The following is a 14,733-nucleotide window of genomic DNA, read 5'->3' on the forward strand; positions in this document are numbered from 1 at the left end:
CTTCAGCCTCTCAATCACACCTCCCCCATTCGCTGTCTCATCCTCTATCTATATCTATTCTCTCTCATTGTTGTCTTTCTCCATGATTGCAAACATGCCAAAGGAAGAAAGAGTCTCGTCTGTTCACCGCAATTCGATCTCCACTGCATCAGCTGCGGGAGGTGGAGCGCGGAGTTCGTCGTGGTCTCAGAGTGACGATGAGACCTTGATCAAGGCACGCGCTCAAGGATTGAACTGGAATCAAATCGCCCCAAGGCACTTCCCTTCAAAATCTGCGAATGCTTGCCGCAAGAGGCACGAGCGCTTGATGGAGAAGCAGAATGCTGAGCAGTGGGATGGAGTCAGGCTAGATGTTTTAGCTGAGGCTTACATGGAGGTTCGAAGTGAAATGTGGAAAATCTTGGGTACCAAAGTAAACGAAAAGTGGCAACTTGTTGAACAGAAGGTATGTCCGAACATGCCTCAAGCTTTCGATCAATTGAAACGCTCAGTTTCGCTCTCACAATCACGTTCCGTGAGCTGACTTGCTGCACAGTGCATGGAGAAAGGATTGAAGAACCTCACACAAGCGTACCGCCAGGCGCAGAGGAAGCAGGGTACATACGATATCAACGAAGACAGTGGAGTTGGCATTTCTGACCTGGACGAAGACTCGAACGAGAACCCTTCGCCAGTGTTGACAGACACCTCCAACCATTTGCCACTGGTCTACCAGCAGCAGCAGCAGCAGCAGTCCACGACCTTCCAGCACCACCAGACGCGAGTGCCTTCCATCCACTCGATTCTGCAGCACACACAACACCTCCAGCAGCCGCAGTCTGTATTGCAACAACAGACCATGGGCCAGCATACCATGGGATACACCTCCGCATACCATCAGCATTAGGCAATGCTGCTATATCCTCGGCCACTTTTTCCCCATCGTTTCCATTAGCTTCGGCTTTCTTCAAATCTTTCTGTTTTTGTTCTTTCCGTCGACCTTCACGATCTCACAATCCCTCAATATCACTTTCCTGATATATCTTGTACTACCAATACCACGCTCCTTGAAGGGACGAACCAGCATGATGGCAAACTCGGATCCATCCTTAGCAAGTATACATACCTAGAGAGTTGGGCTATGTTTTTTCTTCTAATTATCTCTATACTTTCATCTGTTTCTTTCTTGTATCTCTTTACTTGTAATCGCGGAGGACTTTTGCGGACATTCGCTGTTTCAGCATCACGAAGGAACGCACGTGTATCATTGAACAGGGGCATGGTATTCGGCGTCTCACTTCGCATCACTATCATTAAGAGATATCACGGAAGGCGGGTCAGGACAGGGCGTAGGAGCGCATTCAAGATTTTTGTATCTACATTTCCTATCTTCCCTTACTTTCGACTATCTCATTGGTCTCGAATTTCTATATTTCTTCATTTCCTTATCACTAGCATCATCTGCATGGGCGAGGAGTAAGCGTACTTTCTGCATCTTGATCGATATCAACATTATGGAACAGGCCTCGTTGGCAAGGTCTGGTTGACCGAGAGATACCCAAGTCGAAGAGACTGAGGAGAGCTAATGGAAGGCGTTCAGTATGTTTCGAGTAATGAAACACTCATTTGATACGTTTGGCACTTTCGAGATTACGCAACGTATCAGCGTCGACATGATGTTTTTTGATGTTACATGTAGCCTTCTCAAGTGGTGTGGATGTACTGGTCGCTGTACGCGCCGGCGAGTCATTTCAGGCTACAACAAGACAGTCCTACTCGACAGGGCTATCGACATCGAGGCTATTGCGAGGTATGTCATCGCCCGTATGCATTTGTCATATGACCTCTGGCCGCAACTCGGCTTACATTACGCTCATGATCAGTGCGAGCACTGTACCTCCAAGGCCTCCCATTGGATTCCCTTGTGTACCTGCATGGGCCCACGCATCGTGGCCCGTGGTCCACATCTTCACCGGTCAGTACTCAGTCCACCTGTAGTCAGACCAACCGGGCAAGCTTCCCTCAAGTCGTACGACAGGAGGCTTCGCTGCCCTTCTCCATCAGCAGAGCGTCCTTGGACTGGTCAGACCCATCCCTATCCCCTTTCTCCGGCCCTGAAGCATCACAATTCAATAAAACTGTGCATACATCAGACCAGCAGCATTCCCACGTTGCCCGTGCCGCAAAGCCACAAAGTGCACCCCGCGCTAAAAATAGTGTCTCACCCGAGGAAAACGCACCCCACGATCGCGGGCCATTGCGGCAACGTGGAATCAGATCTCGGGCTACGTCCAGAGCGGCTTAGCCTGGCCACTTTGCGCCTCGATGACCTAACCAGTCGACTCTCGCCAGTGTGCTCCGCCTCCAGCGCCCTTTGCGACCATGGAAGGAGCACACGAGCAATGCCCCCCGTTCGTGCCCCTCTCTTGCGCATTCCGTACACCTCCCCGCTGCCAGCACCCACGATAATCCCCCCGAGCGCAGGCACAGCCCCAGGCGCTATTGCTGCCCTTGCCGAGTTTCTGGGCCGTTCCGAGCGCGTGTCGTCGCGCCATGGAAAGGATGGGAGGACGCTGCTGCTCACGGGCGCGGGCATCTCCGTCGCGTCGGGCCTGGCCGACTACAGAGGGACGAAGGGGACGTATACGCTGAACAAGACGTACCGGCCCATCTACTACAATGAATTCTGCGAGAACCATGAGATGCGCAAGCGATACTGGGCGAGGAGCTTCTTGGGATGGACAAACATGCGTAGGGCGCGGCCGAATGCGGGACACGAGGCTGTCGCAAAGCTGGGAGAGCTGGGCATTGTGCGGAGGGTCATAACGCAGAGTACGTCTGTGTCCACCTTGATCCTGCCAAGATGCCCTTTCTACGCTTGAGACTCGGAGAAAGTTGCTTGAACTGGGAACTGACCGCCGCCAGACGTCGACAGCTTCCACCCAAAAGCGCACCCATCGCTGCCCACCATCGAGCTCCATGGCTACCTCCGCACCCTTACCTGTCTCACTTGCAAGAGCGACTACTCCCGCAACGACTTCCAAGTTGATCTCGCGCGTCTGAACCCCGCATGGGCGACGTTTCTGCAGGAGGTGCTCGCCACCGGCGCCCTCGATACCGAGAACCCAGACGAGCGGCGGAAGCGCGGCTTGAAGTCCAACCCCGACGGCGACGTTGACATTCCCGGTGCGCCATACACAACATTCAGATACCCCGCATGCCCCACCTGCCTTCAGAAACGAGAGCACGGCGTTGGTGTGGACACTGATGGCGGGTGGAAAGAAGGAAGCACGGGAGGCGTGTTGAAGCCCAGTGTGGTAATGTTCGGCGAGAGCATCCCACCCGAGAGGAAGAATGCCGCCGAGCAGGCAGTAAATGATGCCGAGAGGATACTGGTCATTGGAAGCAGCTTGGCGACATACTCGGCGTGGCGGCTGGTCAAACATGCAAAGGAGCTAAAATTGCCCATTGGGATTCTCAACATAGGCGGAGTGCGTGGTGAAGATACCTTCTTTGCGGATGTGCAGGAAGGAGACACCGGAAGGCAGGCGGTAAGGTGCAGTGAGAGCGCAGATGTGGTGCTGCCGGAGGTAGTCAAGATGCTGGAGGGCAGTATGAGGTAGCTCACGCTATGCTGTTGTACGGATATGTATTGCATGCATGTATAAAATCAAGTCTTCGGAAGGGCTGATAGATTAAAGAACTCCCGACAAGATTGAATCATTGGATGCTCTATGTACAGATTTGGATGCTTTTTTTTTTCTTTCACATTTCCCGGGTGTACAATGTTGTCTGCCCGTTTCTATAACCCTGAGCATGATTGTCGTTTCAAGAAACATCGCAGCGACAGTAAAACTAGACCTTTAGTGCTATGCAAACCCAACATCAAATATCAAATGACAGTCTAATAATTGTATCATACAGTGAGTTCCTCCAAGATAACTGTGCTCTACAAGTTTGGTTTGTGTCAGCCACTGTGATAGCTCCACATAGGACATCCAGTGAGCTTGACCACTTTGCCCTGCTCTATACCCGCTGGCATATATGTACTTCGATGACAAGCCTGTGTATGGGCCGGCTGGCTACCCCGCGCACAGGGGTTCCATTATTGTATGGTTTTCGGCATATGCCATGTATTTCCAGAAGGAGGTATTGTCAAGTCTAATGTCAAGTTGCAGAAAAAGCGCGAGGAAAGGGGTTCGCGTGGGCTTCACGTGCATGAAGTTGAGGATTTACAATTCCCTGGTCCTCGTTCATTAGGCAAAAGCGGCTCGGCTGCAGAATCAATCGAGTCAAGAAGCCCGTGCCCGAACAGGCATCTCAACGCCTGAACACTTATCTCGGTAACAGAAATCACGTCGATCTAATACTGAATGCAGCAACGCTATCGTTCAAAAGTATCCCTATTGACCTTTGCTGTTTCTCAGAACGCACCCCAGGCTCATAAATTAAGCCAGCACCACAGCATCTTCAGCTGTACAGCACACCAACCTCTTACCCTACTTGTGGAAACATTAATCATCACCTTCGCGTGCCGGACCAAGCGGAGTTGGCTGTCAACTTGCGGCTTGCGTGGCCGCTCGCGTGCGACCTGTGATCGCCAGGAACGGCATCGGCAACCGAGTAAACGGATTTTCATCGATTTTGGAGTATCCTTGCGATGCACCATGTGCACTATAGCGCCCATGTGACCTCCCACATGAACGACTTGGCGATACACCCACAGAATCGTCGTTTGATCCGAGGTTCGTTGCTTGAAGCAAGGTATTGCCCCTGCCCCCGCATTAATCCGGCCCGATCCCCCTGTGCAGATGTCCACGATGACAACAAGTATATCGCGCGAAGCGAACCGGAACACGCGTTACGAGCGTGCCTGCATGCACTCAGCTCTTCGTAGTCGTGGAATATCTTGGGATATGGCAGTCGCGATTCGATGCCCACTGCAGTATGCAGGTGTAGCCCTTCAGGAAGGCACCTTCGGTCGCGACTACCGACATCCCTGGTCTTTCTTCCGATGCTCCTGCTTAGGCTCAGCGCCCAGCAACTTTTGCCTATCCAAATAACAGATCATGTTAGCGTACGCAGCCTCGTTCCCAAAGGCGTATACTCCGTTCTTAGTACTACCATGGGTATTCCGTATAAGTATTACAATTTCTCCGTCTGTTATCCCCAGGCCTGCGACACGGACGCTTGCCTCCTCTTTGTTAACCACCTTTTCGGTTCTGAGGCCCACTTTCTACACGATGGTCCTAGCTGTTCTACTGTCCTTATCGTCACTGGCAGCGGGGGCGGCGATCGAGAAGCGCGCAGTGCCAGCCGGCTATGTCGCTCCCCCAGCATACCCAGCACCGCACGGCGGATGGGTTCCGGAATGGAGCGACAGTTTCCAAAAGGCTGCACAAGTTGTAGCAGGCCTGACTCTGGCTGAGAAGACGAACCTCACCGCAGGGTCTGGCATATTCATGGGACGGTGTGTTGGGAACACAGGAAGTGCATTGAGAGTTGGCATCCCCCAACTTTGTCTCCAAGACGGTCCGCTGGGAGTCCGCAATACCGACCACAACACGGCATTTCCAGCGGGCATCACGATTGGTGCCACATTCGACAAAGATCTCATGCGCCGTCGCGGTGAGGCACTGGGTGAAGAGTTCCGAGGAAAAGGTGTGAATGTCTACTTAGGACCGTCTGTAGGACCTCTTGGTAGGAAGCCTCTTGGAGGCAGAAATTGGGAGGGTTTCGGTGCGGATCCTGTGCTCCAGGCGTACGGTGCTGCCCTGACCGTCGAGGGTGTTCAAAGCAAGGGTGTCATCGCCACTATCAAGCACTGGATCGGAAACGAACAGGAAAAGTACAGGATGTACAGCATTATCCAAGATGGAATCTCTTCCAATATCGACGACAGAACTCTGCATGAGCTTTACGCCTGGCCATTTGCTGAAGCCGTCCGTTCTGGCGTTGGCTCGGCAATGGTTGCCTACAATGCGGTTAACGGATCAGCATGCTCGCAAAATGCGTATCTCATCAACAACATCCTCAAAGATGAGCTTGGCTTCCAAGGCTTCGTCATGTCGGATTGGTTGGCTCAAATTTCTGGCGTGCCCTCTGCTCTTGCCGGACTGGACATGTCAATGCCTGGTGATATCCATACTGTTCCGCTCGTCACTGCCCAATCTTACTGGATGTATGAGTACTCGAGATCCATCTTGAACGGCTCTGTTCCTGTTGACCGGTTGGATGACTCTGTAACCCGCATTCTGGCAGCATGGTATCAGATGGGACAGGACAAGGACTATCCCCCGCCCAACTTCTCCGCGAACTCACAGGATGCTGAAGGACCCCTTTACCCTGGAGCTGAACCAGGCTCACCCAGAGGAGTCATCAACGAGTTTGTGGACGTCCAAGGAGATCATGCAGTTGTTGCAAAGGAAGTAGCTCGAGATGCCATCACCCTGCTGAAGAATGTCAACGGCACCTTGCCGTTATCTCGCAGCGCAACCCTGAAGGTCTTCGGAACGGATGCGGAAAAGAATCCCGATGGCATCAATTCTTGTGCGGACCAAGGTTGCAACAAGGGTACACTTGGCATGGGCTGGGGTAGCGGCTCTGCTCGCTATCCGTACATGGACTCGCCCATTGATGGGTTTAAGTCTCGTGGAGCCAACTACTCCTTCTACAACAGCGACTCTTTTCCGTCAAACTCGAATCCTTCGGCAAACGACGTCGCGATTGTGTTTGTCACTGCGGATTCAGGAGAGAATTACATCACAGTGGAAGGCAATAACGGTGATCGAGACAGCTCCAAGCTGAACTTGTGGCATAATGGCGACAAACTGGTGAAGGATGTTGCTGCTAAGTATTCTAACGTCGTAGTGGTTGTGCACACTGTGGGCCCTATACTCATGGAGCAATGGATTGATCTGCCTTCTGTCAAGGCCGTTCTCTTCGCGCATTTGCCGGGTCAAGAAGCTGGCGACAGCTTGATGCAAGTCCTCTACGGCGATGTCTCGCCGTCAGGTCATTTGCCTTACACAGTCCCGAAGTCGGAGGACGACTACCCCAAGAGTGTATCGCTGGTATGTCAACCCTTCAATGTGATCAATAACAACGCTGACCAGTCTCTCCACTACAGGTTAGCGATGTCGTTCTAGTTCAGCCGCAGGACACATTCACCGATGGTCTATATGTTGACTACCGACACTTCAATAAAGAAGGCATCACGCCACGCTACGCCTTTGGATACGGCCTCAGTTACACAACGTTCTCCTTTTCCGACGCAACCATCACGCCAGTGACAGCATTGACTACTACGCCTCCGTCGCGTCCCGCAAAAGGCAAAACTCCAACCTACTCCACCAACATCCCGGCAGCGTCAGAAGCATACTGGCCAGACAATTTCAACGCCGTTTTCCGGTACAAGTACTCGTTCCTAGCCAAGAACGACGCCGACGCTGCCGCTAAGGTCGGAAACTCGACGAAGAAATATCCCTACCCCGCCGGGTACTCAAACGTACAGACGGCTGGCGTTGCAGCTGGTGGTGCGCAAGGCGGTAACCCAGCTCTCTTCAACACCGCATACGATATCTCTGTCACGGTTAAGAACACCGGAAAGACAGCCGGGAAGGCAGTTGCTCAGCTCTACGTGCAATTCCCTACCGGCATCTCCTTCGACACCCCGATCATTCAGTTGCGGGACTTCGAGAAGACGAAGGAGCTGGCTGCTGGTGAGAGTCAGGTCGTCAAACTGCGTGTCACCCGCAAAGACCTCAGCGTGTGGGACGTCGTGAGCCAGAACTGGGTCGTCCCGAACGTGAGCGGGGACTACGGTATCTGGATTGGAGATGCGAGCGATTCGTTGAAGCTGAGGTGTGGTACAAAGGCAGCCACGTGCGTGGGGGGTCAGACGAGCCCAGTCTAGCGGCCTGAGTACACGCTTGTAATGATTCCTACGTAACACAGTTAATGTTGAGTACCCAAATGTTTAATTCTACCTGCGCTCCTGGTTCTACTAAGATATCTGATGGTGTGCCCGGAGACAACTCACACGATGATGTGGGCATAGATTCATCCATTGTCATGGGGCTTTCGGTGGTGCTACTGGCAATAGGTGAGCGAGTCCTATGATCAACCACAGATTTCGACGAGAGGACTGAGTCCCAATGCAACCAGGTAGACTCTCGCATCAATCACTCTTACCTTCTAAAACAGCTAACATGAGTCTATTTGGCGCTGCATATGCGCCTCAGCTCTTGGGGGCTTTCGAGCGGACATTGTAGTCGTTTGTAAGCGGAACAGGAATTCCGACGAAACGCCTGTCCGTATCGTGCGAAATATGTTCTCGTGCGGTCTTGCAAGCTGGGCACCTATTCTCCTTAGGACTGAACGAGAAGCACTTTGTGATGCGTGGCATGCTCTTCGATCACCTGCCCGTTGCCAACGGGCGGTTACGGACTCAATCAACACTACACGGTTGCGATCACCGAGCCTCACAGTTCACGGTACGGTCTACGAGTCAACCATTGGACTCGTTCACAACTTGGTTGAATTATTGCAAGCTCACGAACCTTGTATAGATTATTTTCTCGATGAGGACACTGATAGTTGTCGTATTAGACGTGGCTAATAAACCCTCTCGCCACAGCACATGGCCGGCACATGCATCCCGTTCGCGCTCCCCTCGTGATCATCAAACATTAAGATAAACATATTATTTAGCACCGCCTCTCACCACCAATCCCCGTTGCCATCCCAAACGGACCCTGTCGCACGTCCTCAGCGCACTACCCAATCGCTCCCTGTAGATCCCTGTTGGCCAGGAACCCCACCAATCTGCGGCGCCACTTGGACAACGCCCGCATCGCCTCTTCCGAGTGCCATGAACACTACCTGCCGCTTGGAGCCACGCGAGTGGTATGCGTGCGCTATTGCAGCTGGCGCCAACGCGGAATTTGGTAGGTAGCATAGGTGTCGTGCGGGCTTGGAGAGCGTAGGGATGGCCGAATCAGTGGTTGTCTTCGGGCCATGAGGCAGTGCCTTATGTGCGGAGGGCGTATGTTTGGGACATGAGGTTGAAAGACCGGGGGTGGCTTTTTAGCCTTAGGTTTGTTATAAGAGCGGAGGGGCCGCTGGAGTGAATGTGAACGTTTCGTAGATCCTCTCGGACCGCGTCCTGGTTCAGCTTCGCTTTTTGTTCAATAGACACCTCCGACGTCGACTTTACCGGTACGGTTCCGACTCAGAATGTTTGGCGGAAAGGCCTTCGGTCTCGTAGCTTTGGCTACTGGTGTTCTATCCGCGCCAGCGAAGCGGCAAGCACCGAGTGGTGTGCCCGACTATGTGCTGAAATATGGTACGTGCGAAACCCACACAGTGCGAACTTGCCTCGCAGCAAGAGTTTGTCGAAAGAGATGGTCTTGACTGCCAGTTTGCTCGCGCTGCATGTCTCGGCCCCGGTGGTATAGTAGCATCATCAGCAAATGTCACGAGTCCGACGGCTCCCAGACCTGCCCTTTTTGTACAAACTACTGGGCGTCTACCCCAGAACTATCTCGACACCATCTGACCGCATGAGCGCATCATCCAATCGACAATAAAGGTGCTTCCGACTGACATTTCACAGCCCCTGTCGTCTACCTTCATGGCCAGGATCCTTACATGCCTTCGGACCTCAACACTCACATCTCACACACAACCCCACGGGTAAACTTCAACGCCGTATCAGCGCCTAATCCTTTGGACCTCAACAGTCTCAATCAGCTGGGTGGCGACGTATACTTGACATCCAACGATGATATCACCACCATTCCTCAGTGGCTGAAGGGTGTGAGGCCTGATGGCAACGGCAAGACGGAGGGCACTACCGCTGCAGTCATCGTCAATGACAAAGGTAACGGAGATGTAGATGCATTCTACATGTTCTTCTACACTTACAACTGGGGCGGTGAAGTGCTAGGGCTGAGGTCTTTGAACTTTGGAAACCACGTCGGAGACTGGGAGCACGTAATGGTGCGCTTCAAAGACGGCCAACCTCAAGCCGTCTGGTACTCTCAGCATGCCAACGGACAGGCCTTCAAGTACTCGGTAAGAAAATGCCCGGCTATGTTAGTTCACCATTTGCTGACTTTCACACTCTGTAGGTTACCGAAAAGCACTCCGACAACCTGCGCCCAATTGCCTACTCCGCGAATGGCTCGCACGCCAATTACGCCATAGGTGGTACGCACGACCACACAATCCCAAACTTCAATCTGCCGGGAGGCGTGCTCGAGGACCACACGGCAAAAGATATCTTCTGGGACCCGCTCCAGTCCTCGCTTTACTACAAGTACGATGCTGGCGCAAACTCATTCACCGCGTACGATGGCACCAGTCCCGTCAATTGGCTGAGTTTTTCTGGTCGCTGGGGCGACCAGGAGTACCCCACGAGCGACAAGAGACAAGTTAAGATCTTTGGCCAGGCCAAGTACAGCAGCGTCCGTCTCCCTAACGGCACCCCGTTCCTTGACCTTATACTGACTTTATACAGGGACCTACAGGACCAGCAGACAAGCAGCTGAATCGCAACAACGTGTGCCCAGACAATGAAAACGACTGCATTCTGCGCGGCATCCTGGTACCAAGAAGCGCAGAATTTGATGCGCAAGTATTTGCTGAAGATGTTGTGCAGCGCTGAAGAGGGTTCTTCATTCATGTTTAGTTTGTAATTATGAGCAGAGTGCCTTTGGATGATGACGAGAAGCAGTGAATTGCTGTATATACCCCAATGATCTCGTGTACCTATGGAAGGATCCTATCGCAATTGACGTTCTGTCCGGCCGAGCATTAAAAAAAGATGCGCATCCATGACATTTAGGATCACCGCGCTAGCAGCCCATCTTGCACCGCGCTCTTCGCTTTCGCCAACATCTCCAATACCCCTGCCCCTGAGTCCTGGCGGAGTACCAACCATGCCTTTCCAGCAACGAAGCTTCCAGCCACCAGTGTCATGTTCCAGCAGGTATCTCTAATTCACTTGTCAGGATTTTTTCCAATGACTTTCACAAGCGTAGGTGGTGCGTTTCCGGTTGGGAAACCTATTTTCGGTGCTACCTTACCTAGGGACTGCCACAATGGCTCCCATCCGTCTTCAACGCCCCATTCGAGAAAGCGTTCTTCCGGGACGAGCCCATGCGCCATTGTGCAGTGTTCGCGGTATGCCTTTCAAGCCCTAGCAAGGCAACCTCAAGTCTCGTCGCGGAACCACAGCTGTAGGATGGTGTGCCTAGCGGAGACTTACTCATGTCCCATTGGCTTGGAAGTCACCGTGAAAGAACTTCGGCATCATGTTGCGATGTACAACCCGCTTCGACCACTACAGGCCCGCCGAGAGCCACGAGCCGAGGTAGAACCACCACTCCCTTCTGTTCGCCCTCATGGTCGCATTGAAACTCTTCTACCATGCACACACATTGCTTCTTCTGTTAAAAATAATCTTTGTATCTGGGTATGCAGCTGCGAGCTCTGCAGCAAAGGACCCCCACGGCATGTCAGCTAGAGCGTGTATTCCTTTCCAGTATCATTTGGCCTCACGAACTGTGCCGGATCGCGCCGGGCCGACGCATATAACCTGCAGTGGCCGCGTGCGAGGCCGATGGGGTTTAGTTATCACGTAAAGGCGCCCAAAATCGGCATCGATGGCATTCATAGCAGTACCAATGGAAAGAACTTGTTCAGACAGTGCAAATTAGGTGATTAATTGCTCTTTAAACACTGAAAGATGGAGAGGTGACATTGCTCGCTCTAAATTCTTGGTCAGATCATCTCCCACCTCGCACCGTTCTGGTTAAGAACCAGGCCGCAACAGTGCGGATCGAATTCCGCGCTACGGATATCAACCAATACAACACTGAAGGTCAAATCTAGGGCATACATGTACAGCGCCGAACAGAATCTCGGGTAGTTTGTCACCCCAGAGTCGGCAAAACACAGGCTAATATTTCCTGGACTTTGTTTCGGTATTTTGCTTCATCTCGACGTGCACCTCAAAGAAGCTACGTCTTCAAACAGTGTAGCCGTTCCACAGGGTATCGAGGAAAACGCTATTGTCAAAACCATTTTGTAAGGGAAGTGTATCCATGAGCTCCTCAAAACCCGACATATCGATATCGAAGTCACCGTTAGCCCACACCTCGTCTGAGATCGGGAGCTCCGTAGGTGCCGGCGGAGGCAGAGGCACTGGTGATGGTCTCGGTGAATCAACAGAGGCAGCGTCAGCAATAGCTTGAGGCGCAATATTGGGAGGGAATTCTGGGTCTTTGGCACGTGACTCCGACCTGGATGCATCAGCTTTCTTCGAATGCTCCTGCAGTAATGTGGTAAGGAGTCTGATTCCGTGTGCAGCGACGGAACTCGTCGGCCACTGTTCAAGTATCTGAACCGCTTTCTGGATACATTCAAGGTCTTTGATGGCTTCTGGCTCCCCCTCGGCTCGATGGAACAGGTCGAGTCCTAGGCAGAGTCCGGCTGTAACGACAAAGGCCTAATTGCGACATTAGCTCAAGCCACGCGCTAAACGCCGACAAACATACCTGTTCCACCCACCATTGGGGTTCATTGGGAAGTCGTTTCTCCATAGCCTCAAGCACAGTTTTTGCGCTGCTGATACACGCCCATCTTGAGTACGTGTAACGCGGATCTTTGAAACTCCGGCCCAAGAAGCTTTGATGTATCATGATAATCTTATGCGCACAAGATGCATGATAGGATCTCCTGACCCATTTGGTCCATTCCGGCCAGTCGTTGTTGTGGGGCATATTCAAAGATAACCACGGGGGCATCTTTTCGATGCACAAGCCCCGCATGATAGCGTCGTATCTTAACACAACGTTGTACTTGGATTCTATATCTCCAGCATCCATCATATCATCGAGGTATCGGACCAGTACGTGGGCGATCTCGTTGAGATAATTGCTGACGTGTGTAAAAGTTGGCTTCTGATAACTGACCACCGGTTCCCACGTCTCTTCATCGAAGTGCCTTGGTGGGATCGAGCTGTAGTGTCGCTTTTGTTGAGTATACATTCCTTGGGAAGTTGAGCAAAGCCAGTCTTGGGATATAAGCGCACTCCATACTCTCCGGCCGATCTCGCGCTGGATGAGAGCATCCTTTTGCTCTGTCGTCATCTCTGAAGGAGACATCTGATCTTCCGGATGTCGTCCCAGCCTGTAATGTTAGCTGAGTACTTTCAAAATAAGCGCAATTATACTCACTTGTTCAACCCTAAACCTCTTGCAATGACGGTCGAGGCGGCCTGATATACTGCCCATTCTTTTGCAGACCCTACTAAATGTTCCGAGGTGTGCATATTGAGAATAGCCTGTACGGAGTAGATATGATGTCTTGAAGCGAAGTCTCCAAGTTGTAGACATGAAATTAGGGAGTTTCCCCATTGGCGAGATAATTTTAGTTTGTCGGCATTCGAGAAGCCCCAGGAGTTAGACACCTCTTCAGGTGACCCAATGATACTTGCAGAAAGTATGGAGAAGAGCAGCGCACACCATCGCCAATCATGGCATCGAAGATCAAAATGGCCGTTATCGCCGTATGCTTCCAACAAAGCCTGTCGCAAGGACGGCCCGTGATAAATTCCGCCAATCCAGTACGCCATGCAGTTTTGGTGGTAGTCAATCATCTGGAATACTTGCTCCTTAGTAGGGAGCACTGACTGGAGATGGTAGACCTCGGCCGCTTGTGCAGCTGGGGAAAATGTCTCTGTCGCCGCTTCATCTAAAACAGTCTTTGTGCGACTTTGATTGAGAGTCTCGTCCATCAGCGACTGGTGCCTTGTATACTCTTCTTTGTTGTCCAGCAGAGTTCCCATGCTGATATTCGTAAACTCGGATCTTCCATATGTGATGAAATCAACGTTATTTGACGAAGTGTTTGGAAGGTCAGACGACCCCGCGACGCCATCCGATGAAGTTGATATCGAACCACCCCGAGATGCGTCACCCGCGCTCTAGCACGATTTCAAAATTAGTAAGTAGCATAGATATAGGTCACAGTACTAGGAAAGAAGTCTGAGTACAGTGTTTTACCCCAGGGCAAGCAAGACGTAGGCCGAATATGCTTAGACTAACATCCTGGTACTGTTATTGGGGGCACTAACCTGATTGCCTGGTGCTTTGCTCCGAAAGTGCAAAGGAATTTGGCCAGCTGGCCAAGGTATGCCGGAGGAAGGTGAGACCTCGGCCGAGGTGCTTGGATCTGTCAAGCTTTGGCTCGTCGTTGGCGAGGGCTTTTTTGGATCTGCCATTGTACAATGAGTGGGGGTACTCTAAGACGCATCCCGCCGAGAGGTAGCTTACATCGGCGATGCACAGCTGGATTGTACCCTTCCTTCCATACAGTAGTGCAAAGGCTGGAATAGAGTACATCATAAGTATATTGTTCCCATGTACGTACTGCTACAAAGAGTACTACTCACTGTGCTTCGTTGTTCAGTACACAGCGCGTGCAGGGACTTTTACGGTCACATTTTTGCCGTCTTTGTGAGCACCTTGTACAAGTTTGTCTCTGTTTTGGCATAGCTGCTAAGCGTACTCGGATAACCCGATGTAAGCCTCGTGGAGCGGAGCTAATAGAATTGAAGGACGAGGAGTCCTGATTTGGCGGATCAATCGGTGGTGCCTGCACCAGATAGGCGAGAGGATCCCGGATGCACGAAATGCGTTTCCGGCCCAAGTGGAAGTTGTACGTCGAAAGGCGACGAGCTGTGCG

At 52.0% G+C, this 14,733-nt stretch overlaps 7 protein-coding genes across 7 annotated transcripts; 6 read left to right on the forward strand and 1 right to left on the reverse strand.

The window, feature by feature from the left end:
- Positions 1-94: 94 nt before the first annotated feature.
- Positions 95-886, forward strand: CC84DRAFT_1174730 (uncharacterized protein; the record flags this gene model as incomplete). Its single annotated transcript, XM_018180111.1, has 2 exons — positions 95-445; positions 536-886. 2 exons carry the CDS (start codon positions 95-97, stop codon positions 884-886), a joined length of 702 nt encoding a protein of 233 aa, XP_018037180.1.
- Positions 887-957: 71 nt separating this feature from the next.
- On the forward strand, positions 958-1,510 carry CC84DRAFT_622258 (uncharacterized protein). Its single transcript, XM_018186920.1, has one exon. The coding sequence runs from the start codon at positions 1,121-1,123 to the stop codon at positions 1,457-1,459; it is 339 nt and encodes a 112-aa protein (XP_018037181.1). The 5' UTR covers positions 958-1,120; the 3' UTR covers positions 1,460-1,510.
- An 836-nt stretch (positions 1,511-2,346) lies between these two features.
- On the forward strand, positions 2,347-3,756 carry CC84DRAFT_1142893 (DHS-like NAD/FAD-binding domain-containing protein). The gene is made up of 2 exons (XM_018176384.1): positions 2,347-2,811; positions 2,905-3,756. The coding sequence occupies exons 1-2, from the start codon at positions 2,382-2,384 to the stop codon at positions 3,600-3,602; spliced, it is 1,128 nt and encodes a 375-aa protein (XP_018037182.1). The 5' UTR covers positions 2,347-2,381; the 3' UTR covers positions 3,603-3,756.
- Positions 3,757-5,222: 1,466 nt separating this feature from the next.
- CC84DRAFT_1087774 (beta glucosidase) lies at positions 5,223-7,894 on the forward strand (the record flags this gene model as incomplete). Its single annotated transcript, XM_018174215.1, has 2 exons — positions 5,223-7,052; positions 7,109-7,894. 2 exons carry the CDS (start codon positions 5,223-5,225, stop codon positions 7,892-7,894), a joined length of 2,616 nt encoding a protein of 871 aa, XP_018037183.1.
- A 1,322-nt stretch (positions 7,895-9,216) lies between these two features.
- On the forward strand, positions 9,217-10,648 carry CC84DRAFT_1087802 (uncharacterized protein; the record flags this gene model as incomplete). Its single annotated transcript, XM_018174218.1, has 4 exons — positions 9,217-9,325; positions 9,596-10,056; positions 10,113-10,448; positions 10,502-10,648. 4 exons carry the CDS (start codon positions 9,217-9,219, stop codon positions 10,646-10,648), a joined length of 1,053 nt encoding a protein of 350 aa, XP_018037184.1.
- Positions 10,649-10,758: 110 nt separating this feature from the next.
- On the forward strand, positions 10,759-11,555 carry CC84DRAFT_622338 (uncharacterized protein). Its single transcript, XM_018186921.1, has one exon. It carries the CDS (start codon positions 10,961-10,963, stop codon positions 11,507-11,509), a length of 549 nt encoding a protein of 182 aa, XP_018037185.1. The 5' UTR covers positions 10,759-10,960; the 3' UTR covers positions 11,510-11,555.
- A 146-nt stretch (positions 11,556-11,701) lies between these two features.
- Positions 11,702-14,704, reverse strand: CC84DRAFT_1116691 (uncharacterized protein). The gene is made up of 6 exons (XM_018175466.1): positions 14,441-14,704; positions 14,322-14,374; positions 14,123-14,262; positions 13,224-13,972; positions 12,543-13,176; positions 11,702-12,493 (listed from the first exon to the last, which is right to left on the reverse strand). The coding sequence occupies exons 1-6, from the start codon at positions 14,539-14,541 to the stop codon at positions 12,014-12,016; spliced, it is 2,157 nt and encodes a 718-aa protein (XP_018037186.1). The 5' UTR covers positions 14,542-14,704; the 3' UTR covers positions 11,702-12,013.
- Between the last annotated feature and the right edge of the window lie 29 nt (positions 14,705-14,733).

This window comes from Paraphaeosphaeria sporulosa (assembly GCF_001642045.1).
Source record: "Paraphaeosphaeria sporulosa strain AP3s5-JAC2a unplaced genomic scaffold CC84scaffold_4, whole genome shotgun sequence".
In the NCBI taxonomy this organism is placed as follows: Eukaryota; Fungi; Ascomycota; class Dothideomycetes; order Pleosporales; family Didymosphaeriaceae; genus Paraphaeosphaeria; species Paraphaeosphaeria sporulosa.